This window comes from Vicia villosa, linkage group LG1 (genome assembly GCF_029867415.1).
Source record: "Vicia villosa cultivar HV-30 ecotype Madison, WI linkage group LG1, Vvil1.0, whole genome shotgun sequence".
Lineage (NCBI taxonomy): Eukaryota > Viridiplantae > Streptophyta > Magnoliopsida > Fabales > Fabaceae > Vicia > Vicia villosa.
Genome location: NC_081180.1, coordinates 193,225,347 through 193,251,718, shown reverse-complemented (window position 1 = coordinate 193,251,718; position 26,372 = coordinate 193,225,347). Strand labels below are relative to the sequence as shown.

General features: G+C 35.5%; 1 protein-coding gene across 1 annotated transcript; it reads right to left on the bottom strand.

Moving 5' to 3' along the window:
- Positions 1-2,141: 2,141 nt before the first annotated feature.
- On the bottom strand, positions 2,142-3,645 carry LOC131661892 (uncharacterized). The gene is made up of 3 exons (XM_058931549.1): positions 3,019-3,645; positions 2,678-2,903; positions 2,142-2,587 (listed from the first exon to the last, which is right to left on the bottom strand). The coding sequence occupies exons 1-3, from the start codon at positions 3,643-3,645 to the stop codon at positions 2,142-2,144; spliced, it is 1,299 nt and encodes a 432-aa protein (XP_058787532.1).
- Positions 3,646-26,372: the final 22,727 nt, after the last annotated feature.

The following is a 26,372-nucleotide window of genomic DNA, read 5'->3' as shown; positions in this document are numbered from 1 at the left end:
TGTAGCCATATTGATAGCAGTCATTCAAATTTGTAATAAATATGTTTTAAGAGTTTTTAGAAAGATGCATAAAACCCACAAATTGAATTAAGGAACCTTTTGTGAAATTATTCATGTGGTAGGAATTTATCTCAACCATGCAAATATTTAAAGAACACTTGTAAAAGAACTTTATTTATATTTTGATATAACAGTTCATCATCTCAACACTACTAACTTTCAGTTTTTTTCCATTTAGTAGCCTTAAATATGTCAAGCTTAATTTACTTAGACCTTAGATTCAATAACTTCAAAGCTTTGGTAAATTACTTGTATTATGCATCAGTGATCAATATAGCTAATAACAAACTAAGGGGAAATATTCCAGCAAGTATGACAACTTATTAAGATTGTTCTTTCAACTTCAGTCCCTCATATGATAATAAGTTCCTGTTTGATTGCTTGTAAGTTCTATAACAATCTAACTCTTTAATAAAGAAACAAATACATTGAACAAAACATATCACAATTACTATATAAAAAACCTGCATTCTCAAAATATATGTAATTTTCCATAAATTATTTAAACTACATACAAAATATCATTTATGGCATATGTTGATCAAAAAACTTATATCTACTGCCATCAAATGTCATAGTTGGCCTAACCCAAAATCATCATACAATCTACTGCCAACTACCTAAAGTGGCAATCATAGTTAGCCTAAGCCAAAATCATCATACAATCTACTGCCAACTACCTAAATACAAAAAACAGAACCATAGATATATATCACACATAAAGAGAACAAATAACATCAGTTATAAAAGGGAACATCCATCATTTGAAAAAGAACTTGTAGGCGGATGTCAGGGGGCACACCAAAAATCAGCTCCTTTTTTTTGTTATCATTGCAAAGAACTTCATAGCATTTCAAACGAAATTGCTGAAGCAGATCCAACTCAGACAACATGTTCCATACATCAGCTCCTGTATACACTCGAGGTCTGCTATTTTGTAAGATTTCATTGCGCTTTTCAATAGCTGCAACTTGTCGTTCAGATATTTCTATTTGTTGTTTAGCCACATCATGCAATTGATCAGAAATGTTATTACCGTTATTCATAGCATCAGCCACAAGTCCAATGCTACTTGTCATTCTATACAATTGAGCTTCCATAAAATAATTCATTGGAGCCTTACGTTTCGTTCCGCGAGAACCAGATGTCCCTGTAGATTGATGTGATGATGGCCCATATGCTAGAGGACTATGTGAGTCAACAATTGGGGGTTCTTCTCGCACTTCATCAAATATACTAGTATGCTGGTCTTCCATGTAAGTATCATCAACAGGGTCATTCAAATCAACATTATCCTTTTCTTTTTCTCTTTCCTTTTCCCTCTCCTTTTCCAGTTGATTGTGTCTCATTCTATTAGTAGATGATTTTTTCCCCACTGCTCGATCGAGGCCAAAAAGCTCCTTCAAAACATCATATTGCCTAATTTGCATGGTTTTCCACTTTGCAGCATGTGGTTTTTCCTATTATTAATCATACCATGTGTTAGCAACTGAATATAATATACTTTGTTGGAAATACAATGAAAGGTATATAAATTATTAAATGAACAAAAAAATACTCACTCGTATAAGATCTTGCCAAACTTCATCCTCGGCCTCGAACCTCCTTGTTATTGGATTCCATGCAAATCCACTTAGGCTACCAAATAGATCATGTGATTCAGCAAAATGATCTTTCAAAGTTTTCATTCTATTTTTTATATGTTGCTTTGTCATGGTTGGAGCAACGAGAGACCGTAAAGCATCTACGACATTAGAGTATGCTTCTGTTGTCCATGCACCATCATGCCTATTCCCTTTATTTGCTTCTTCCATCAAAGCATTCAACAATATTTGATCCATATCATCTGTCCACCTTAAAATTTCCTTACTAACTTGTCTATGTTCTACACTTTGACCTTTATTCTTTGCCATTTTTCAACCTATAAATGCACTTGGTTTCAATAGAAACAAGATACAACAATACAAATCACATAACAACACACAAAACAGCTAAACAAAAACCAATACAAATATATAATTATAGTCTATAATAATATTAACCAGTAAACTACAATGTTTCATAAATATGACATAACTACATTAAACTCCATATAGGTTCCACATTTCAGTTGTAATAGCATCCCTTAAAAGTGAACCTAGTCTGTAGTCCTCATCACGTTGTTGTGTTTGAGATCTATCTATCTCATTTTGAAGCAGTTCACAGTCAACTTCAGCAATCAAACCTTCATCAACGTCCACACCCATTAAAAAGTTATGTAGTATACAACAAGCAAAGACTATGTCTATCATAACTTCAAATGAATAATGGGGTTCAGTGCCACTAGCAATAATTGGAAATCTCTTTTTTAACACACCAAAAGTTCTCTCAATAACATTTCGAAGTGAAGAATGTCGAAGGTTGAATAGTTCTCGAGGATTTTGTGGCCCTCTAGTGGAATACTCTTTCAAGTGATAACGGACGCCTCTATATGGTGTTAGTAACCCCCGTTTTAGCATAAATCCCGCATCCCCGAGATAGAACTTTCCTACAAATTAGTTGTAAAGATTATTACTCAATCTTTAGTCAAAATCAGTCTAATTTTTTTTAATAACAGTATTATAACATTTTAACTAACCTTCGGGAATTATTAAAGGGTCTTGTTTACTTAAAGCATCTTTTAATATTCTAGAGTCAGATTCCGTTCCTTCCCACCCAGCTAACACATATGTGAATTTCATATCGAAATTGCAAGCAGCTAATACATTTTGAGTGGGATGGTCTTTTCTTCCACGAAAACGAGGGGCTTCTGCCCTGGGAACCTTCACTCGAATATGTGTGCCATCTATAGCTCCAACGCAATCCTTAATTCATATATGGCCTAGTTAGTTGTATATGGGTTGGAGTCAAAGGTTCTATATAACTATGACTAAATAGAATATAACGATTCCTTAAAAACAAAGTAAAATATAATATTACCTTAAAAAATGGATAGAATCTGCTATTGTTAAGTATTTGTGGTGGTACATCGGTACCTGATGGTTGGATCAAAAACTCTTCTCCTAATGCAAGTATGGTATGCAATACATTGTGAAAGTGGCGAAAAATTGTCTCTCCGGAGCGATAAAAGAAGAATGACACAGTACGCGTTTTAACATTATGTCCTATAATATGTAAGAATTTTGCTACCCGCTCTTCCACTGTAGACCTTATAGTGTCCTTTACTATACCAGTGCCTCTTATTTTTTGACACAATTCCATGAAAGCTCCAGGCCCCATGCGTATGATATCGTGACACTTCTCTGTATGTACTAGATAACTCATTAACTCACTACGTCTACGCTCACTCTGTGGAGAATAAGTGACTCGACTATGCAGACATGTTGATAAAATTTGATTCAAATGAAATGCATGGACAACATGACATAATATGATAACAGAACCAATATGTTGCCTCTTTTCCATCTCTTTTTTAGAGTGATTTAAAATTTTCATTTGAATAGACATTCCAACATCAATAATTTCATCTTCATCCAAGTCAACTTCATCTATTATTTCATATTGATCATCAATGCTTAATTCTCCAACACTATCTAGATTTTCCATTACCTCCATAAGCATGTGATACTCCTAAAAGCTCCTTTATTTAGCTCTAAGAAGCAACTGAATAGATTTTCCAACACATAGTACATGTATAAAAAATAAAAATAAAATTACAATGAAAATTTTGTTCTTCAAAAATCAATAACAAAGATAAAATAAATTAATTAAAAACGTTTCCATTTCTTACAAAAACAAACAGTTCAATATTTGTAAATCTAATCTCTAAAATAAGTTTAGAACAACAAAACTACAGAATCAGATTTATCTATAAACCTAATCTCTAAAATAAGTTTATTGAATGGGTTTTTGAAAGCAACAACACAAATAAACTGTAGAGAATGTTACACAACTGAACTGAATATAAACAAGCTAGTGATAAGCATAAAAATCTGATTCATCTATATTTAACAATAGAAAACTACATAGAAAGGTTGGGGATTTGAGAAGAAAATCAGAGTCATACCTGTGAGTTTTTCCTTTTTAGATCTAGTTTTGATGTGGTAGGTTAGGGATTTGAGAAGGGCGACTAAGAAGAATATGTTGTTTCAGCAACATAGTTGAAGGAAGAGTGGAGGAAGAACATGGCATAAGGATGAAAACGATAAGCTATGGGAAAAAGCGGTAAATTTTGGCGCGCAAAGAAGGGCAGTGATGGAATTAGAAATTGATTTGTGTATTTCTTCGCTCTTTCTTCGCTGTTTATAGAAGAAATAGAAATCAAGTGGGACCCACATTTTATTAATCTCTCTTCCCTATTTCTATGATAACCAAGCAGAAGAAATACACCATCTCTCTCATATCTCTCTCTTCCCAACCTCTCTCTCCCCTAATTCTATCAAACCAAACATAGTGTTAGAAAAATTTCTAAGTATGAAAAGTCAATCTTTGAATTTTTGATTCTTGATTGATTTTCTTGATTTTTCTTGGTCAAATGACTTCAATAATCATAGATTGATGATTTTGATCCTTAAAAGTTATGGTTTGACCTAAAACCCTAAAAGTCAAAGGTGATCTTGTACAGTTGACTTTTTCCAAATGAAGTGAAATCTTAGACTTTTGTGATGAATCAAGCTCTCCTCCTCAAATGAATGGTATGAATGGATTATATTGAGGTAATAGAAGTTCTTGAGCCATGTTTTGAGTTGTGAATCCATGTCTTGATTAAAAGTCAACTGTCCAGGTGAATTAGGTCAAAAACCCTAATTGTAGACCAGATGAAACTGATGATTGTGGATCTTGAATTGAAGTACAATGCCAAGTGGATATTGTCATATGGATCTGTAATACGGTGAATTGACTTTATTGAAATGTCGCAGATAGCAAGAGTCGCCACCGACTTTTATTTTATCCAAAATTATCAGAAAGGCTAAAAGAACAGGAAAAACCTTTTAAATAAAAAAATGAGTTCGGGGGGTAATTTATGCAAAGGGAAGGTGTAAGGCACCCTTTGCATCCATGGTTATCCATGGGCTCTTAATTGCTTTGCTCTTTAGTTTTGAAGCCAAAAGTTTCAGAAATGTAGAAGAAGGAAATAAGGACTTTAGCTCGTAAATGAGCGTAACCTTATTGAATTTTTATAAGAAAAGGGTAGAAAAAGGAATTTAAACCAGAGCATGCAATTAAGGGCAAATTACCTTGATATTTGTAAAAAGATTCTTTTAGCCTTTCAGGGCTATCCATACCATAGGAGGGTAGGAAGTCCTTTTATTTGGAGGTTGAAGGGTCGTCGCATTATCGTTCGCCATAAGACCTTCCCATGCCATAGAGAGGCAGGTAGTCTAAGGGAAGGATAAGAATAGCCTTTCGTTTAGGCAACCAGAGGATACCTCAGCCTTTCGTAGGCAACTTCCGAGGGACGAGATCATATTAGTGTATCGAAGGCAGCATCATTAGGGACTTATGATCTTTGCATTAATCGAGGCAACATGGCTGAGGTATCCTCGTATTCGAGGGACATGGCTATTCTGCAAAAAACACAAGGCAACAGGCAGCAGGCAACAGGAGGGGTTACCAAAAAAGGTGCGTGGGTGCAACAATCATGTGATTAATTCAGAAATTTTATCTTATAATTAGTGATGCTAATTCAGTTCAAGGCTTGCACTCCCTAAGATTACTAACCACACAGTTAATAATAATTAAAGGCAGAGAAATAAACAAGGTTAAGTTTTAGGGTTACCGACTATTGAGCTTTGGCGGTTGGCTAACCCTGAAAAATTGGGAAAAGAGAAAAACAAAATAAAAGGGGGTGAGTGTATGGATAGTTCCTTTGCCTAATAACGTTAACCCTATTTTAATAAAAAATGGCAAAAGGAAATTAAATAAATATGAAAAAGACTTAGCTTTGATTTGATCTGACATGGTTTGTAGTCGGAGGTAGTTTCGAGGTTAACCCTGAAAAATTGGCAAAAATAGACAGTAAAAGAAGTGAGTGCAAAAGAGTTCATTGACTTTTGAGGGTTTAACCCTAATAATAATTTTATAAGGCAAATAAATATTTAAAGGAAAATAAAGTCAGGACTTAGCTTTGTAAAAGGTGTGGCGCATAGTCGGAGTAAACCCTGTTGCTAACCCTGAAAAAATGCACAAAGAAATATTTTTTCAGTGTATGGCTAATTCTCGCGAACCCTGATTAGGATATAAATTGACTAAGTTTAATAAGATGAATAAAATTGAATGAATTAATTATTGGTTTTTCAACATAATTAATTAAATCGGTGAAAAAATAAAATTTCGATTAAAAAGCCTAACCCTAATATTTATTTTCATCAATTAATAAAAATTCGATAATTAATTAAATAATTGAACAATTAAATGAATTTAAACATCTAATTATTTCAAATTAAAATAACAATATTATTAATAGAATGGTAAGTAATCGAAATCCCGAAAAAAAAATAGTAAAAATTATTATAAAAAGCTAAATTATAACAAATAAAAGTAAATATATAATAATGAAAAAGATATAAATAAAATAAAAAACCATTTATGTAATTAAGAAGAGATAAAAATAAAACATTTTAGAGTTCTTAGCTTCGATTCAGTGTGCGTGGTTTTGAAGGTGCACCATGGACAAGCATCCTCCCGGACGCTTGGATTTAAACTCATAATGATCCAACGAGCGAGGCATGAAGGCCTATGGAGCGCTCCCGTGCACGAGACGCATGCGATATGCTTGCAGACAATTTGTTTAAGTGATAAAAATTAGGGTCGCCAGCGAGTATCGAACCCCAGTTCACTAGCTTGCAAATACATCCCTAGCCATTCGTGCTGCGTTAGTTACTTGATATTAATACACAACACAAACATTATAAAGAAAAACAAAAACTAATGAAATTCAAACGCAGAGCCTTTCGCGCCCAGGTCTGCTTCGTCTTCTCCATTTGGCCAGATGTTTAGCCACGGTTCTGCAACGCTTTAGCTACGACCCTTGTTGTAGCCATAACCTGCACACATGAGACTCCACAAATACACAACATAAATGCAAAAGGAAATCACGGTTCTCCTTAAAATCGATCCCTGAACCTGATAGTGTTATTAATTCGGTCTAATTTTTCCTATTTTCAGAACCCCCAAATTAGAGCTCTACAAACCTAACAATGGCACTTGCTTCGTTCTGCATCTACAATTAAATTAAATTATACAGAAACATAGTATGCATCAACGTGAATAAGAATATATGATCAAATGGTATTTATACTGCTTGTATGAATGCAATCGAAATACTTCAAGTTTTGACCAAACCGTGAGCTCGTGGATGCCGATTTCAGATGTCTTGGGCTTCGATTTTGATTAGGAAGCGATCAACAATACTCCAGGAAAACGTTTGAATCTTCAGAAGCCTCCAAACCTCCTTCAATCTTCACACCCGAATTCCAAGTTTCTTTGATTTTTGTTGGTTCGATACAGTGCTGCAAATCCTTATTTTTCACCTCCCCCTCTTCTAGAACTGTTATATGTATATATAAGGCTGCATAAGGGCAACAAACTTGATTGAATCCATGTAAATCAAAGATTTGAATTTTGATTCAAACATGATTTTTATTCTTTCTAAATTTAACCAAATCTTGATTTTTTTCACAAATATATCCCTTGCACGAATTTGGCTCCCCATATTAGGTATTTTGATCATTGATTCTGATGTAAAACCAAAACAAATCAAATCCTTTCAATATTTTCCAAATTATTTGATTTATATTACATTTTTAATGAATTAAATTCAATAAAAAATAAAATATTACTCCAAAATTCGTGGTTTTGAGATTGAAGGTCCTTGATGACTTGGGAAACAAGATTGGGCCATAAAAACTTGGGCTCCTTTGCAAAAGAAATCAATTTGAGGTCTTTTGTTTCACATTTTCCCTCTCAAATTTGTCCAACTTTGACAAGGCATATGTCCCTCATTTTTTGAGGTATGGAGGAGATCTAGGACTTTTTAGAAACCTTGAAGAGTCCTCTAACCAATGTTTTTGGTCTCATGTCAAAGTAATTTTCCATGCTTCTTGTGTGTCCTTTTGAAAAAAATGACTTTTTGTTGACTTTTGAAAAGGACCTATAATGTTTTGGTCCATATCTCTCAAATGAAGCATTTTTAGACTTGGCATGTGAGAGGAAAATTTGTAGAGAATAAAATTTCCTTCAAAATGAGCTTTGGATTTCTGATGTTCCATGTGGGAGTTATGGCTGGTCAAAGTTCAGTTGACTTTCTCCTATGAAAACCCTAATTTAGAAACTTTTGGAATTGTTGTTTTCTGATCTTTCCTTGATGAACCATGATCAATTCTTGATCAAATGGTGAATGATACTTCAATATAAGGATGTTGACAAGAAATCAGGAGTTTTGACTATACTTTAACCACAGTTGACTGTTGACTTTCTGAGCAATTGAGTGATCAATCTTTTGAATTAAGACCTTAATTTGAATTTGAATAGGAGAAATAGTATGGGCAAATTTTGGGGTATGACAGCTGCCCCTGTTCAATTGTCTTAAACCTGAAGATGTAGAGTGGTTTGTACGCCAATTGGTATTTGAAGGTGGAAGATGATTGAACACTAGAATACCAAGAAATTTGCCCTAGCTGAAGTAGGGACTTTGTCGGAGATGGGCTTGAACATGCCATCCAGGTGTTTGGAGAAGATGTACGATTGAGATGGGCTTGAAGATGCCATCCAACTTGATAGACTTGAGAGTCAGAACACGTCGTACGTTAGGCCGTTTATGAGGAATAGACTTAGTTTGAGTCGTACGTTAGACTGGGTCTAGTTTGCATCAGCAGATGTCTGGAAAACCGTGCGTTAGGCTGAAGGATGTGTCGTATGTCAGATCAGATCCAATTTGCATCCGTAGATGTCTGGAAAACCGTGCGTTAGGTCGAAGGATGAGTCGTGCGTTAGACTAAATCCAAATTGCATCCGTAGATGTCTGGAAAATCGTGCGTTAGGTTGAAGGATGAGTCGTGCGTTAGACTAAATCCAAATTGCATTCGTAGATGTCTGGAGAACCGTGCGTTAAGTCGAAGGATAAGTCGTGCGTTAGACTAAATCCAAATTGCATCCATAGATGTCTGGAAGGCCGTGCGTTAGGCTTTGTTTTGAATAAGATTCGAATCTTTGTAATGTACCTGTCACATATTGTCAGTTTTTATGCAATATTTATAATGCATGTAATGAATGGGATGGAGTCCTCAAAATGAATGGGGCAATTCGTATGTTATGTATGAATTATAATCGTATGCAGTTTATGAATATGTATGTGATGTGTATGATGTATGACTGATGCTATTTGGAGTATTCTGAGAAAGTAAATCTCTGTAGTGTTATGATTTTGATGTTTGATCTCGTCTTGAAGATGCTCAGCTGGGAATTTATGATTCTTGCTTGGGGATGATCAGTAACTTGATGTACCCTGATTGGGGATAAAAATTATTAGTAACCCATGTTGGAGAAGAGCAAGGTGTCGAGGAACCGGCAATGTTGAAGATGTAAACTCTGTTGGGGAGATATGTCTTTGTTGGACGAGTATGTTTGAAGATATCTTCTTGAGGATTGCTCTGTGGGGATATGATCTTGTGAAATCGGCTGTGTGGGAGACGTGGGTGTCTTGAAAGTTGGCCCCAGTATTATAGTAACTACCATTCTTGGATTTGATTAGGACACACCACTGAGTATTGATCAAGATGTTAAACTGGGCTTGCATAGATTTGCCCCTGCTAGTAGGAACTTTGGAAAGATTCGCCTCACGAGGACTTTATGAGATGTGCACTATGGGCGATATGCCCCTAGTAATCATACACTTTAGGATGATGCCCCTGACTGATCGAGTGACGGCTTCTGACCCACTTGGGTGCATGCCCCCGATTGTTTTGGCGCTCCTGAGAGATTCTCTGAATCTTGATTTGATTGCCCCAGGTTGATCGGGAGGTGGTTTGAAGCCCACTTGGGATGTATGCCTTTGGCTTTTTGGCATTTGAGAGATTCTTCTTGACTTGATTGCCCCAGATTGAAAAGCATGCCATGCCCCTTGTATACGTAGGAGACATTGCTTCTCAGAGTACTCTTGTCTGTCGGGATAACTTTCAGTCATTAGTTGTACCCTGTGCAAATTCTTCCTGTTGCTAACGTTTGAAATTATGTAGCAGAATTTGTTTAATAATGAATTCATGAGATGCAATGCATACGTTTGTCTTGAGTTTTTGAAAAACATTAAAACAAGAGATGTAAAAGCGTGATATTTGTAAAAACATGCTATTTTTGTAGAAACGAAATATCGACTCAGCATTTTGGTAAACCTTAAGGAGTCGGGATACCTTTTTGGTGACAGTATGCTTTCGAACTAACCATGCTTCAATTAGGACTTTCAAGGGTTGTAACGTGGCTTGGTTCACGGTTTAAGAAACAAAGGATAAAGGCTCAAAGTTTATTTGTTCCCATCCCCATCTTCGCGATGTTCTTCGATCCTATGCCCAATTAACTTTGCATTTAAGTTCTAGCAGAATTTGAAGTCTTAACTTTGAAATTTGATGATGGTTAGAGCACCGGAACTTTCATTTGGACAGACAGTCATCCTTTCTGGTAATACTTTCTTTTTGTCGAGGATTTGTAATGACCTCCTTTTTGACTTTGTTATCCCTAACTTTTGCCTGAACTGTTTAGTTTGAGATTACAGTCAGCAGGATGTTTTTGATTTTTGATAAGTATCCTTCATAGGTTTTGACTTAACGTCTTTTTCTTTTTGGTGGACATTGACTGCCTGATTTAATGGTTGCGAGAACCCATCATTATTTGTATAAACAACAGCTAGTACGATTGAGTTAACTGAGTAACTACCCTGCCCCAGGTTATGATTAAGGGTTTAATTTGTATGAGAAAAAAAACTTCTACTTCGTTGGCTCAAAAGGGGTTGACCAGGGATTATCATCCTTATATCTCCACTGTTTAGGAATTGAAACAATGCCTACACATCGTCAACATAGTCTGTTCAAAAGCATACTTTGTGAGGTTGCGGTATCGTTTTCGTCATCCTCCCTTAAAAGGCTTACAACTTAGCAGGAATTTAGTATCACAAAACATATGTGAAGTAAAGACATAATTTAAACGAGTGATAACGAAATAAATTATTCAAGCCAAACATATGCAATGCACTGATGATGATTATTAAAACATATAATGTCTATCATAAGTGAATGTTTAAACAAACAAAATAGAAATTGCAAATGAAAGTAAAGCTAATGATTAAAAGTTCATCCACTTAGACATTAATCAGTCTTATAGTGTTTAGGCATGTGAGTAGTGATCACTTCAGGAGTTCTTGGATGGTTGAATTCAATTTCACCAGCATCGATCATGTCTTGAATCTTGTTCCTTAATGTCCAGCAACTATTCATATCATGACCAGGACTATCAGAGTGATAGGCACACCTCACTTTAGGATTATAGCTACGAGCAGAAGTACTAGGATTCTTAGGGGGATCCTTTACAGTAATCAAGTTTGCTTTTAGCAGATATTGTAATGCCTGAGCCAGTGGCATATTGATCTCTGTGAACTGGCGCTTAGGTGCCTCCGACTTGCGTCCTTGTTGTGGAACCGGTGTAGATATCAGAATTGTCCCTACAGATTGGCGGTGTCCATTGCGACCTTTCAGATTGTACCTAGCATTAGCCATATGAGATTCCTTAGGTGAGTTGAAGTCAATGATCTTGTCATCAATGAGGTCTTGAATCTTGTGCTTTAATTGCCAACAATCCTTTGTATCATGTCCAGGACTATTCGAATGATAAGCACATATCACATGGTACTTATATCCAGGAGTGGGATTGGTAGGAAATGAATATGGAGTTAGAAGAGTTATCAAATTCTGATTGAGCAGTTGTTGAAGAACTTGAGACAACGGTATATGTAATGGAGTAAATGACCGCTTAGGCTTGGATCTCTGATTATCTTGACCACCTTGATGCTTATGTTGATTCTTCTCCTTCTCGATCAGAAGTGCCTTCAATTCTTCTTGCCCCTTGGCCAAGTGAAAGATTATTTTTCGGAACTGGTTATTCTGAGCCTGAAGATTTTTGAGAGATTGTTCGAGATCCATTTTCTTGCTGAAATAAACAGCGAGGTCGGATGAGAGATCTATTGTAAGAAACCTGTTATGGGATGTTATGAATGCAAATGCAATATTTTCAAGGATCTTTTGGAATTTAGTTAGCAACATTAGAAAATGATTTGGTCGCGTCTTTGTCTGAAGAATTCTGAATTTTGTCTTTGAACGTCTTTCTTTAAGAACCAAGCTCACCATATCGAGTGGGTCATCGCCTCTGATTTGGGATACTTCTGAATTTGAAGGTACATGGCTAGAGAAAAATAAATCCTCTTGCCCCTTGATAGGTATCGAGTCTCTGAATTGGAAGGTATGTGGCTAGAGAAAAATAAATCCTCTTTCCCCTTGATAGGTATCGAGTCTCTGAATTGGAAGGTATGTGGCTAGAGGAAAATAAATCCTCTCGCCCCTTGATAGGGATTCAGTCTTTGGTAAGGGCACCTGAGATTGTGCTCCCTAAATTCCTAAGATCCTTGAAAGGGTTAGTTAAATCATGTTATGCTTATGATGTCATGATGTCATGATGTTATGCGAATGTAGTTTATTAGGCAAAGCGTGAGATAGTAAGGGCGAACAAGTCCTTTTAACAAAACCTGCAAGGAAACGAAGGTTAGTAGCAAACACAGACAAGTCACGCAGGTCACACAAGTCACACAATTTCCTTAGGCTCGGCTTGCATGGAGTTTAAATCACGTGAGATACCCTTCCCCAAAGGTGTTTCTAAGGATAAAGATGATGTCAGCAACGGGTTCTACCGAGTTACCCAGAATTGTCAGCCCCTCTAAAGCACCCTCGAACATGATACATACATACCATGCAATGATACTTTGAGAAAAGACCTATCTGAGTTGTAGTATCGGGTAGCGACTATGCTCTCAACATACATCACGAGTAGTCCCCCCACTACGTTCCTAAAAGTCAGGATGGGTTAAAGGTTACTAAAGGTCCTTAAGCTCCGACTCACCCACAGGTATCCACACGAACCTCCCTCATACAAGAGAAGCATGTAAACACCCATAGAGGCCTAACTTAAGCGTGAACTCTCATATTGACCAATCCTCCACATACATGAAGGAGGTCGCCATGACTATGCCACTTCCTATCTTAGATGTACTTGAATCCGGGTGTAGGATTCGTCCTTCAATTAATTCCCAAAACAGCCCTGAAAAATAAAACAAGCAAAGCAAACAATAGAAAACATTTAAATGATTCCTAAACTTTTAAGGTAACCCCTCTTTTATTCGAAAATTCCCCAGCAGAGTCGCCAGTTCTGTAATACGGTGAACTGACTTTATTGAAATGTCGCGGATAGCAAGAGTCGCCACCGACTTTTATTTTATCCAAAATTATCAGAAAGGCTAAAAGAACAAGAAAAACCTTTTAAATAAAAAAATGAGTTCAGGGGGTAATTTATGCAAAGGAAAGGTGTAAGGCACCCCTTGCATCCATGGTTATCAATGGGCTCTTAATTGCTTTGCTCTTTAGTTTTGAAGCCAAAAGTTTCAGAAATGTAGAAGAAGAAAATAAGGACTTTAGCTCATAAATGAGCGTAGCCTTATTGAAGTTTTTTAAGAAAAGGGTAGAAAAAGGAATTTAAACCAGAGCATGCAATTATGGGCAAATTACCTTGATACTCGGAACACAAGATATGAGTTTTCCAAGTTATCCGAAAATGCCAACACCGACGTCATACCGTAACACAACTTATAACATCATCTAAAACAGAATTTTCCTTGTATAATCACCAATACTTTAAATCCATACTTATCTCTTTGAATTCCAAACTCTGACTTGCAATCCATAACCATCCAACAACATCATCAGCTTTTTAACAATCACTCATAAAGATCCCACGATAAAGTCTACAACAACTTTCGTCATTCTAACATCGCTCTAATGTTGACATTACACGCACGTGTAATTCAAACTGACAACTTCACGGTCAACCAGCAGAGACGAAACCTCGTAACTTCGTCAGTCCCATCTTCAAAAATTATCTTATTTACTTGGAAATCACTTTTCGAAACATAAGGAATCTACACTCCATTTGTAGATTAATGACCGTCACATTGCTTCTCATCCTTCATGAAGTAACCATCAACAACGCTTGATCATTCTCCATCAAGGTGCTCCAACTTGATTAATAACGAAACTTCGAACCCATGTCCCCTTTGTGTTCGGAAATCAACAACACTTCGACAATACATGCACTGTCTCCATCAGCAATACACTGAACCAACTTCGTACAATGGAATATATCCGAGAAGCAAAGCTTCTCCCCCACTTATCTCAAACCAACTCGTGCACACAATCGATTAGAAAAGCAAACAAGTATCGACAGTGTTTTGCACACATGTCACGTACTAAGAAACAACACATCGACAATATTCAACTGTCACATTAGTTTACTGACTCGACAACTTGGTCGGACGAACCAACCTGCTCTGATACCACTAATGTAACACCCCAATTCTACCCTCGGTAATTAATCAAATAATCAGAGTATAATAATTAAAACATTTTAACACGATGTCACATTTTTCTTCGAACCAACAAAACATGCTCAAATTAAACAAGTTGATACATAACACTTAATATTCAAATGAACCAAAATAAACTTCCTTATATCAAACTTCGCATTTTAATACACAGCGAAAAATATTCGTATTCATGTTATCAAAACATTTTACATCCAATCATAACAACCAAACGTTCATCCCTTCCCGAGTGTTACATATCAGAGCATGACTCGACTCGACGTAAGCAACGAAAGATTAACATCTTCCAAGCTACTCCGACAATGCACTAATCTTCTTAACCTGCGCGTTACCAACATAGGGATAACATTCAAACAGAACAGGGGAGATATCAAACCATATAATTGGGTTTATGATAAATAATATAATAGATCATATTATATAAAATCACCGCTTCATAGTATCAACATCACAATTTCACTTCACTTCACATCATTATATTCAACAAGCAATTAAAATCACAGTTCAAGTCACAACACGTCACATAAATTCATACACATGCAATATAGAATGAGACACTAACAATGCATATTGTAATACGGTGAACTGACTTTTTATATTTAAGCAAGCAATGTTGCGGTGAGCAAGAGTTGCCACCGACTTTTATTTCATCCAATTTATAGAAAGGCTAAAAGAACAGAAAAAGACCTTTTGAAAAGATTTTGAGTTCGGGGAGTAAGTTATACAAAGGGAAGGTTTAAAGCACCCTTTGTATCCATGGTTATCCATGGGCTCTTAATTGCTTAGCTCATTTTGTTTGTTTGAAAAGTGTCGTGTGTGAATAGTAAAAACTTTGAAGAAGAACTTTAGCTTGTAAATAAGCGTAGTCTTTTTGAATTTGATTTGAAAAAAAGAGTGGGAAAAGATTTTTGAATTTGAATTTGAAGAAGAGCAAGCAATTAAAAAGCAATTACCCTTAAGTTATAAAAAATGTTCTTTTAGCTTTTCAGGGCTATCCATACCATAGGAGGGTAGGAAGTCCTTTTATTGGATGTTGAAGGGTCATCGAAGATTATCGTTCACCATAAAATTGTCCCTACCGTGTAGAGGTAGGTAGTCTTTAGGGAAGGATATAATAGTCATTAATCTTTTTAGGCATCATGCAAGGATACCTTAGCAATTGGGACAATCATCGTGTTTTTCCGAGGCAGCATCGAGGGACTAGATCTCATATGATGATTTCAATAACTTTATAGGCAACCTTTGCTTTAGGTATCCTCGGAATCGAGGGACTTGACTATTTTTCACAAATAAAGGCAACAGACAACAAGGCAACAAGAAGGGTTACCCTAAAGGTGTGTGGGTGCACAATCAAGTGATTCAGTTAGATCATATTTATCTTGTAATTAGGCAAACTAAATTTATTAGCAGGCTTGTCAATCCCTATTATTACTAACCACGCAGTTAATAAAGATAAAGGCAGAAATTAAAAGTCCTACGCTATTACAATAAACACCTGTGGGCAGCAAAATAAAGGCGGAAAATAAAATCCTAACCTATTACAATAAAACCCTGAGGGTAACAGAAATTAAAGGCAGAAAGGTAGAAAACTTTTTACAAGGCTTTGGGGCAGATACATAATAATAGCAAGCAATAGTAATGCGAACAATAAAATAAAAATCCAAAATAATAAGGTAAAACTAAAACAAAGGCACATGCGACAGTCACAGAGTATGGGGAGAGAAGAAATCGCGAATAAAATATAAGTTTAGAAAAAATAGGGTTAAAAACCTTATGGCTAAAAAACCTAATGGCAAATCTGAGGGTAAAAACCTAAGCCTACAATTTGATAGACAACCCTTACATTATTGATAGTCACATGGTTTTGATTCTGATTAAAAAGGCTAAATCTAACCTGATCATTTAAATTATTAATCCTAATAAAAAAAATTTAATAATTAAAACATAAATTATTAAACCCTAATTATTAATCTAAACCTAATTATCTAATTAACACGATTATTTTTAAAACCTAAATTCATTAATAATTAAAAAAGGTTTTTTTTGAAAATTAAAGAGAGAAAAAAAAGTTTTAATAAAAAGAGTTTATGAAAATAAGGTTTAGTTAAAAAGAATAAGAACAAAAAACAAGGCTTTTAAAGGAGAATACATAAATAAATAAATAAAAAGAAAACCTGGGCGTATATAATCCACTGTGTGAGGCTCATGAGGTCCATGGTGGATCGGCGCCTTCAGGATCACTTGATTCTTCTCTGTGACAATCTGATGGCCGAGATAGACTAGTACACCGCGCGCACTCGGTTGCTTGCAACACTGGATCTGCACTTGAATACAAATAGAGAAAAAAAATCATAACAATTGCAAGCTGCAGGGATCGATCCTGCGTCATAGTGCATCCAGAACGCGCTAGCTTGCCATTTGTGCTAGGTTTTTTAATTGTTAGTTAATCAAACAGAATAACAAAATTAGGAAAAAGAATAACTAGTGGGAGAAAGTCAAACGAGTCAGCGTGGGGCCCTGGGTATGCACGGGTGGCCAATCATGAGTGGAGACGGAGCACGAGGCCGTTGACTGGCCATTAATATTCTCACACGCGTCGTCCAAGGTTCTCCTCCACTATTCATCATCCCTACCAGCTATACCTGCGGATTTTGTTACAAATCTTGCTGCGATTTTTCCTGAGGAATAGATTGGAACGAGTAGTTTGTTCAGAAACCCTCTTGAATTCTCAATGCAATTTTTCAACCTTTTTTGAGAACTTTGCACTTGTGAAAACCCTAGACTTTGCACCCCTTTTCTCCTTATTTTCGTCTCCTAATACTTTGTACAAGTTATGTATTTATATATGAATGAATTAGGGTAATAGACTTGGTATGAATCTCCTTGAATCAATGATTAAAATTTTGATTGAAATTGATTAGTAAATATTTCCAAATTTGCTCAATCTCAATATCTATCTTTCCACTCTTCTTTGCCACAAAATTTGGAGTATTTTTTATGATTGAAATTAATTGGAAGCAAAAGAAAAACAAATCTTTTGTATTTTCTCTTAATTATTTGATTTAAATTGTATTTTAAATGAATAAAATTCAATATAAAATCAAATGATCATAAAAAATTTGTGGCCTTTGGATTGGATCTCCTTAGTGACTTGAGGAACAAGATTGGATCACAAAACATTGGGCCTCTTTGCAAAAAATCCAATTTGAAACTCATTTGCTTCACATTTTTCACCCAAAATTGTCCAACTTTAACAAGGAATATCTCCATCACTTTTTAAGGTATGGAAGAGTTCTAGGACTTTTTGGAAAGCTCAAGGTGTCCTCTACAAGCCACGTTGGAACATATTTTTCATTTGGAGATTTTATCTTGATGATATTGCCCCTGACAAAAAACTGCTTTTTGCGATCTTCTAGAAGGACCTGTAATGTATTAGCTCATACCTCTCAAATGCAACATCACATACTAAACAAAAATAAAACTCATCATGAGGCATACACCTATATTACTGTTATTACCAATAAATAGAGGTAATTTATCATCACAATAATTCCTGCAACTTCGCATCATCAACAGAATAATAATGTTTCATCATCAATGATATATCACAAAGAAAACAACAACATTATAAAGTATTCTCAAAACAGTCCCTTAAATCGCTATGTATTAGTCTCTTATTTTATCAATTATTCTTCTACGGTTAATTTACGCACATACGACAACTTATACAATTCACCGACGCGATCGAAATATTCGTAACTCGCTCGATATAATTAATCAGGTTATTTGACTATTTTCTGTTAATTAATTTTCTGCTAACTTACTGTTATCTTCTGCATTTTTTTCTGCTACAAAAATTCCCAGAATACTACTGCTACTAAACATAACCTACTATTTTCGTCTTTCAATTATTAACTAGAATTACTGGTTTGCTGTATTATTTAATTTGGCATTTTTGCTGTTAATTATCCTCTGCTACTGTTACTAACTCATCCTACTAATTAAAATTAGTTCTCAGTTAATCACCATGTGGTATTACTAATTATCACTATGTAATTAATTGGGAGTAGCTATACTGACTACTTGTACCATAGTATATTGAATAATTAAATAATGCATAATTATGTGAGAGGCAACCACTATCTCTAAGAGGCAATCGCGCTTGCCTCTCTTGCACCAAGAGGCAACCGCCTCCTCCCCCATCCCATGAGGCTAGCGCCTCTCTCTAACTAACATGATGAGAGGCAGGCGCCTCTCATCCCTTTTATTATTTTTTTCTTCTTCTTGAGGCGACCGTCTCTTACCATCCTGGCCCCCGCCACTCACACTTCTCTCTTCTAACAAATATTCACTGTTCAATAATATTCTTTCCAATCCTCTAGTTCAATAATTTCTTTCGTTTACGAACCTTCAGTCGGGTATTACTAACGGACTAAAACATCGTATAATCATAGCATGTGCTTAATAACAATTTTTCCTGGCATAATTTCTAACAGCCAATTTCATCAATAGGAATATTTCCACAGCATCACAAACTTATATCAGTCAAACAACTCATTTCAGAACACGATTTCACAGCATAATGCAATTAGATACGGAACCAATTCATCAATTTCAGAATATTCACAACAAATCAACACACACAGTGACAATTTTAATAACCTAACCCCACATACTATTCATCATATACCTTATTATAGAGTTAGAACCCCACCCTAACCTTGGATTGGAGATCGCTTATAACTTTCCAATCGAATCCTAGCTTTTTGCCATGGCTTCCAACCATTTGCCTCTTCTCACTTGCAGCTTCTACGTACTCTTCTTTCTCCAAAACCCTTTTCTCCTCTTACTGACAAAACCTAATTCTCTTATTTTCCTCTTAACCAAATAATATTACTATTATTCTTAATAATTCTATTACTCTTATTGGGCCTAATATCAGCACCCCCACACTTACCACATACCACCATAATATAAGCCCAACAATTAATCTTGTATCATTTTTATATTATTGCTAATATTAACCAACCTATTAATCGACTAAATAACCACTTAGCAACTTAAATCAACACTTCTCGACATTTCGCAACTTCAACAATTTCAACAAATAATTCGAAAATATTTCGAAAATATTTAATTAAATAATTAATTAAATACCGGGCGTTACATTGTCATTCATCGTTCCTATCTCTTCGCTGTTCCAACCTCTATGTTCCTCGTTTGCTTCTCCTTGTTGGCGTTCAACTACTAGGAAACTCAGTGGTAGGATAAAAGGGAATGAGTGAGGGTTTGCACTAAGAAAATCAATGTTTTTCAATATTTCAATAGTGTACTTCCTCTAATTCAAGAAGATACATTTGTCGAACCTTTCAAGATCTAGGAAGAATTTGAGTGTACCCAAATCATTGATTATGAATTGAATATCCAAAATATTCTTAAATGTTTGGTTTTCTTAAAGAGAGTTTCCTACCAATATATAATCTACATAAATCAATAATGCAATAAATTTTTTTCTAGTTTGTGATTGAAGATAACATCATGAAATTAATGCAAGTGACAACATTGTGTAACTGTCTGCTTGCATGTTCGAGTCCATATACAGATTTCTGAAGTTGACAAACTTTGAATGAATTCGTGTTAGAAAAACTAGAAGGAAGACTCATGTACACTTTCTCATGTAGATCACTATGAAGAAAGACATTGTTGACATCTAACTGCTCAGGATGCTAACCTTTTACAACAATCAAATATGATAAAACTTTAATGGTTGTAATTTTGGCAACAAGTGAAAATGTACTAAAGTAGTCTATATGCTCTTTTTTTGTGCAATCTTTTGCAACTAAACGAGTTGCTGGGCTATCTCTTCTATTTGGAGTGACTCAAATGGATGTGGGTTAGTGGCTCACATTTCTGTAATCCTTAGTTACTATCCAACAAAGAGAATTAAGTTATTCATTAATTGTGTGAGAGACAACAAGAAAAAAGTAGAGAAAAGAGTGAAAATTCCGCAGCCTCTTTTCAACACAGACCAGTCTCACGAGATCGGAGCTTGCGCACAATTTAACTATTGGACCATCTTGAAATTTTATCACAATGTTTATAACTCATAGGAGTACATTCCGAATGGTGGAGATTGAATTATGACCTCTCTAAGTCTATCTGTCAAGTCCATCTTTGAGGTGCGAATTTCTTGGTGTTTTTAGATTGTTTCATCTCTCTTGATTCTTGTTGTATTTCAAGATTGATTGTAGATCTTGATGATATTTGTGCATGCCTCTAACTAGTGTTAAAGAGAACCTTGTCTGTACAAATTGTTGATTAAAGTGGAGATATTAAGTGGTCTACGAGTCTCATAGTTTTTTATTCTTAGTTAACAAAGGCTTTTCCACGCTAAAATAATTTTGTGTTGTTTGGTGTATTTTTGTTGTTTGTCTCTAAATTTCATTTGATATTTAGGTGAAATTATGTTGTTGGATTATTCAGTTGTGTTGTGGAGCCGTGGTTTAATTTTTGTAATGATGGAGATGAACACATCTAGGATGGTGAGTTTGAATGATTGAAACTATAATGTTAGGAAACGATAAATGAAAGATTTGCTTTATGTGAAAGATTTTCACTTGCCGGTTTTCTATAATGAAAAAACCAGATGGAGAGAGTGATGAAGAATGAACTTTATTGCATAGAAAAGTTTATCGCTATATTCGTAAATGGGTGGATGATAATGTTTTGAATCATGTGAGCTCGGTGACTCATGCTCGCTCTCTTTGGACCAAACTTGAGGAGTTGTATTAAAGAAAGACGGGGACCAATAAGTTGTTCTTGTTCAAGAAATTGATATCATTGATGTATAATGATGGCTCACAAATGACCGATCACTTGAACACTTTCTAAGGGATTATAAATCATTTATCGGCGATAAATCTTACTTTTGATGATGAAAGTCAAGGTTTGTGGCTTCTTGGTACTTTTCCTAATTTTGGGGAGACTTTTAGGACATCCTTGTCTAACTCCGCTCTAAATGGTATCATCTCGATGGACTTGGATAAAAGTAATGTGTTGAATGAGGAGTTGAAGCGTAATTCACAAGGTTCTACTTTACATTATGAGGTGTTGGTTATCGAATCAAGGGGGGACATTAAAATCGGGGTTCAAGTAATCGCATGACTTCACGTGGTAAATCACAAGGAGGCTCTAATAGATTCTTTCTTATTGAGTGTCATCATTGTGGGAAAAAGGGACACATAAAAAGGTATTGTCATTATTTGAAAAAGGAAAACAAGAAAAATAGCTACAACAACGACAAAAAGGAAGGTAACAATAATGAAGATGTTGCTATTGTTGGCGATTTCTTTGTTGTTTGTGATAGTTGTGTAGAGAATGTCAATCTATCATGCGATGATATGGATTGGGTGGTTGATAGTGGTGCTTCTACTTATGCAACCTCGAGACCAATGACTTTGGGGTTGTTTGTATGAGAAATAATGGGTGAGCTAATGTCATCGGAATAAGAGATATTTGTATCGAAATTAACTAGCAATGAGACTAATCTAATTCTCAAAGGCGTGAAACACATTCCAGAACTTCGATTCAATCTTTTATTCATTGGAAAGTTGGATAATGAAGGATGTGATAATTATTTTTCGGGAAATGAATAGAAGTTAAAGAAAGGCTCAATGGTGGTTGCTAAAGAAGGAAAAAGGAATTCAAACTTGTATATCGTCTAACTCGGGGCTTCAAAGTTCTACATAAACAATTGTGACAATGATAGTTCATCCGAATCATGGCACAAGCATTTGGGTCATATGTGTAACACCCTAATTCCCCAACGATAATTTTATAAAATAAACAGAAGGAATTAAAACAATTAGAAAATTAGGATGTCACATTCATTCATCACATATGCTCATATAACCAGATACGCAACACATAATTATATATTCATCATACCTAAACTTCATTTCATTTACTCATAGCGGAAAAACATCAACAATATTTACTCTTAACTCTTCAACATAAGTTATAATTATCTTTATTCAATATTCAACAAACATCATCGAATAAATACAATAAAGTGGATTTCTACAAGGGTTTTACTCCCAACATAACAAAACAAATTCAATTAACCCCAGTGTAACATATCAGAGCTGACACCGACTCATTCTACTCACTATGAGACAATCTCCTCAGCTAACCTCAATCTCAAGCGACTTCAGGTTACCTGCGCGTTACCAATATAGGGATGACATTCAAACAGAAGGGATGAGATATTATAACAATATACGAAAGCGTATGATAACAAGTATATGAGAATAGAGTCATACACGATTCACCATTTCATAACACATCCACGTCATTTATTAACAAGTAGTATATAATTATTTTACAACATCTAATCCATCATCACATCGTCGATTATACAAGTATTCATCACCCAACATCTCATCACCATTAATCATCAAACAACTCATCATCATTCATCATTATATAAAATGCAACTAGACCAATGACTATGCAAATGCATGTGGTACCAATAGGGCATACACCCTCATCAAAAAATTGCCAATAAATAGAGGCATCAACAAGGCATAAGCCTTCTTCGCAGTTTGCACTCAATCCACACAATGGGATTGAGGCCATCTTAGTTTGTCAATTCAGACCATCGTAATTTGCCAATCCAGGACAACGTGTTTGCCAATCCAGGCCATCGTAAAAATGCAATGTATGTGACTCAATAATTCAACATCATAAAATGCAACACAACTACAACAATTATGCAACCACAAGGCATAAGCCTTCAACAAACACCAACATATGCCATCACGTCTTATTCATCGCAAAACATCATCATACAAACATACACAACAACAACATCATGAAGGTTGAGAAAACACTTAGAAGGGGGGGGGGTTGAATAAGTGGGTTTTAAAAACTTTATGTAGGAAAGATAATCAGAACACAATTATTTTTATCCTGGTTCACCTTATTAATAAGGCTACCTCCAGTCCACCCTCAACAAGGTGATTTGCCTCTCTCAACCGAGGTCTTAATCCACTATAATCAGAACCTGATTACACTTGCACGACCAACTGCCGTGAATCACAATACAATGCATGAGCCAAACTGATGGTGACTAATGATCCTGGACAAGCCAACTGCTTGTGACTAACCAATCTTCTCAGACTCAACTAGTTCTAGACTTCTTGAGACTTCTGACCCAACTGGTCTCTCAAGGACTTAGTTACCACGTAACTTCTGTTGATAGTGTATAGTTTTGCTTCTAAAAATCTGTAATCACCACTTTGATATTTCACTAAGATTAAGTACAAAATGATGAACTCAGAATCTGAATAAGAGAATTTAGCTTCAGAGAGGTTTTCTTCACACTTGATGATTTATTAGAGTTGCAGCGTTCTTGTGTGTTCTTTATTGTTTTCTTCTATTTCGCTCGTTGTGTTGTATTTGTTCTTCAAACGATCATGAGTATATGTAGCTTCAGAATTTTTGACCGTTATCTCCAAAGCTTGCATTCACCATTAAATGGTTTGCGTGTTGTCTTTGCTTTTGCTTTCTCCAAGAATTTGCATGTGGATAGCTTCTTCAATCAACCTTGGAAATTATGCTTTTGGAGTGTTGCAGCCGTTTTACTAATGATTTTGTCTTCAACGGGTTAATTTGAATCAATCTGCCTAAGCTTCTGTTCAGTCTTTGTTCTTCAACTTCTGTTTTGGATATGTTTTCAGCGTGCGGTATCAGAAGTTGCTTTTCAGCGGTGTTAACTTGAATAATTCCTTATAATCTTCTGTTAAGCCTTGTTCTTCAACTTCTGTGGTAGATATGTTTGCAGCATGCGGTATCAGAAGTTTCTCTAGCTTTAAGTTCTGATTCTTCAAGTTCTGATTGCTGGTAATTGCTGGTACTGGTACATCTTCTAAAATTAGAACCATATGATTAGAGTACCATGTTTACTTTATACAAAATTTGTTTGCTTGTTATCATCAAAACACTAAAATATAATTAGAACCAAACTATGTTCTAACAATCTCCCCCTTTTTGATGATGACAAAACATTTTCGTTCTAAAGCATGATTTTGCATAAGAAAATTGATCTCCCCCTGAGATGTATAATCTCCCCCTGAAATAAATATTTAGAGAGAAATATGATGGATAACTTCCCTGAATAATTTTCTTCTTGACTTGATCTTTCAGAAGATTGATGGATGTGACTTTGTATACGCGCATCTTCACAGAAGTTCTAAAAATATTCCTGCATTCCTTAACAACAGAAACTTATGGAGCACAAGTTAAAGAGATTTTATCTTTGATTTGTAGACCTTAACTTGTTCTGTTCAAGTTACTTAAAATTTCTTAGGAGATGTATATAATTTTCTTTTACACATATGATTCTCCCCCTTTTTGTCATAATAAAAAAGAAATGATGCTAAATGAAAATGTATGAGTTTTGTCAGGTAGGACCATTATAGGAATTAGATTTTCATGTTATCCCAGACAAAAAACAAATGATAAAGAGGAGAAATATTCATTGATTAGAAAAACATGACAGAATACAGACACAAGATACATAGACTCCTAGTAGATGGGTTCATAATATCCTCCATGAAAGAAGAAACGGTCACAGCGCTCTGCGTGCAGTGCTTCCCTCTTGTTCGGAAGTTCTGACGTACGGAGAGTGTTCACGATTCCTGCAGATTCAAAACATGCTGACAGGATTCTTCCATAGGGAATGAAGAATGAAGGATAAAAAAACACTTAGAAAGGGGGGGGGTTTGAATAAGTGTGACATTAAAAAACTCTTAAGACAAAAACAATTAACACAATCATTTTTATCCTGGTTCGTTGTTAACGAAACTACTCCAGTCCACCCCCTTAGAGTGATTTACCTCAACTGAGGATTTAATCCACTAATCAAACTTGATTACAATGGTTTTCCACTTAGATACCCTCTAAGTCTTATAGAGTATACTGATCACAACTTGATCACTCTAGGAATACACCACTTAGAAACTTCTAAGTCTTCTAGAGTCTACTGATCTCACTGATCACTCTAGGAACCTTTTACAAATCAATGTAAAATAAATGTTTACAAGAGTATTGAAATGCTTCTTAGAAAGCTATAATCACAACTGTGATATTTCTCTTAAGTTTTAAGCTTAACTCTCACTAAGATATTACAAGTGAAGTGAGTTTGAAGATGAAGTTCGTGAGTAATGAATTCGGCAGGGTTTCAGTATATTGCAAGAGTTATTCATTGTGCTTCTGATCATAACTTCATATATATAGGCGTTTTGAGAAGATGACCGTTGGGAGCATTTAATGCGTTGCGTGTTCCGTACAGCTCTGCATTTAATGTTTCACTCTTTTGTCAACTACCTCGAGCCTTGCTTTTGCTGCTTCTACTTACTTTGCCTTTTGTAGCTTCTAACGTTCCTCTTGTCACTCAGCGTAGCCTGTCATCTTGTACTTGCTTCTGATCTGATCTTTGTAGATACAACGTTTGAATAATCAGAGTCAAACAACTTGGTGCAGAGCATCTTCTTGTCTTCTAACTTTGAAGTGCTTGAGCGTGATACCATAAGAATTTCAGTGCTTCTGCTTCTGATCTCATGTTCTTCTGATGCTTCATAGA

Bases quoted from the DNA above. Each gene is read 5' to 3' on its own strand.
- LOC131661892 (XM_058931549.1), bottom strand. From the start codon at position 3,645: ATGGAAAATCTAGATAGTGTTGGAGAATTAAGCATTGATGATCAATAT. The intron at 2,904-3,018 runs GTAATATTATAT...ATATGAATTAAG, and splicing joins GATTCTATCCATTTTTTAAG to GATTGCGTTGGAGCTATAGA. The intron at 2,588-2,677 runs GTTAGTTAAAAT...ACTAATTTGTAG, and splicing joins CCCTTTAATAATTCCCGAAG to GAAAGTTCTATCTCGGGGAT.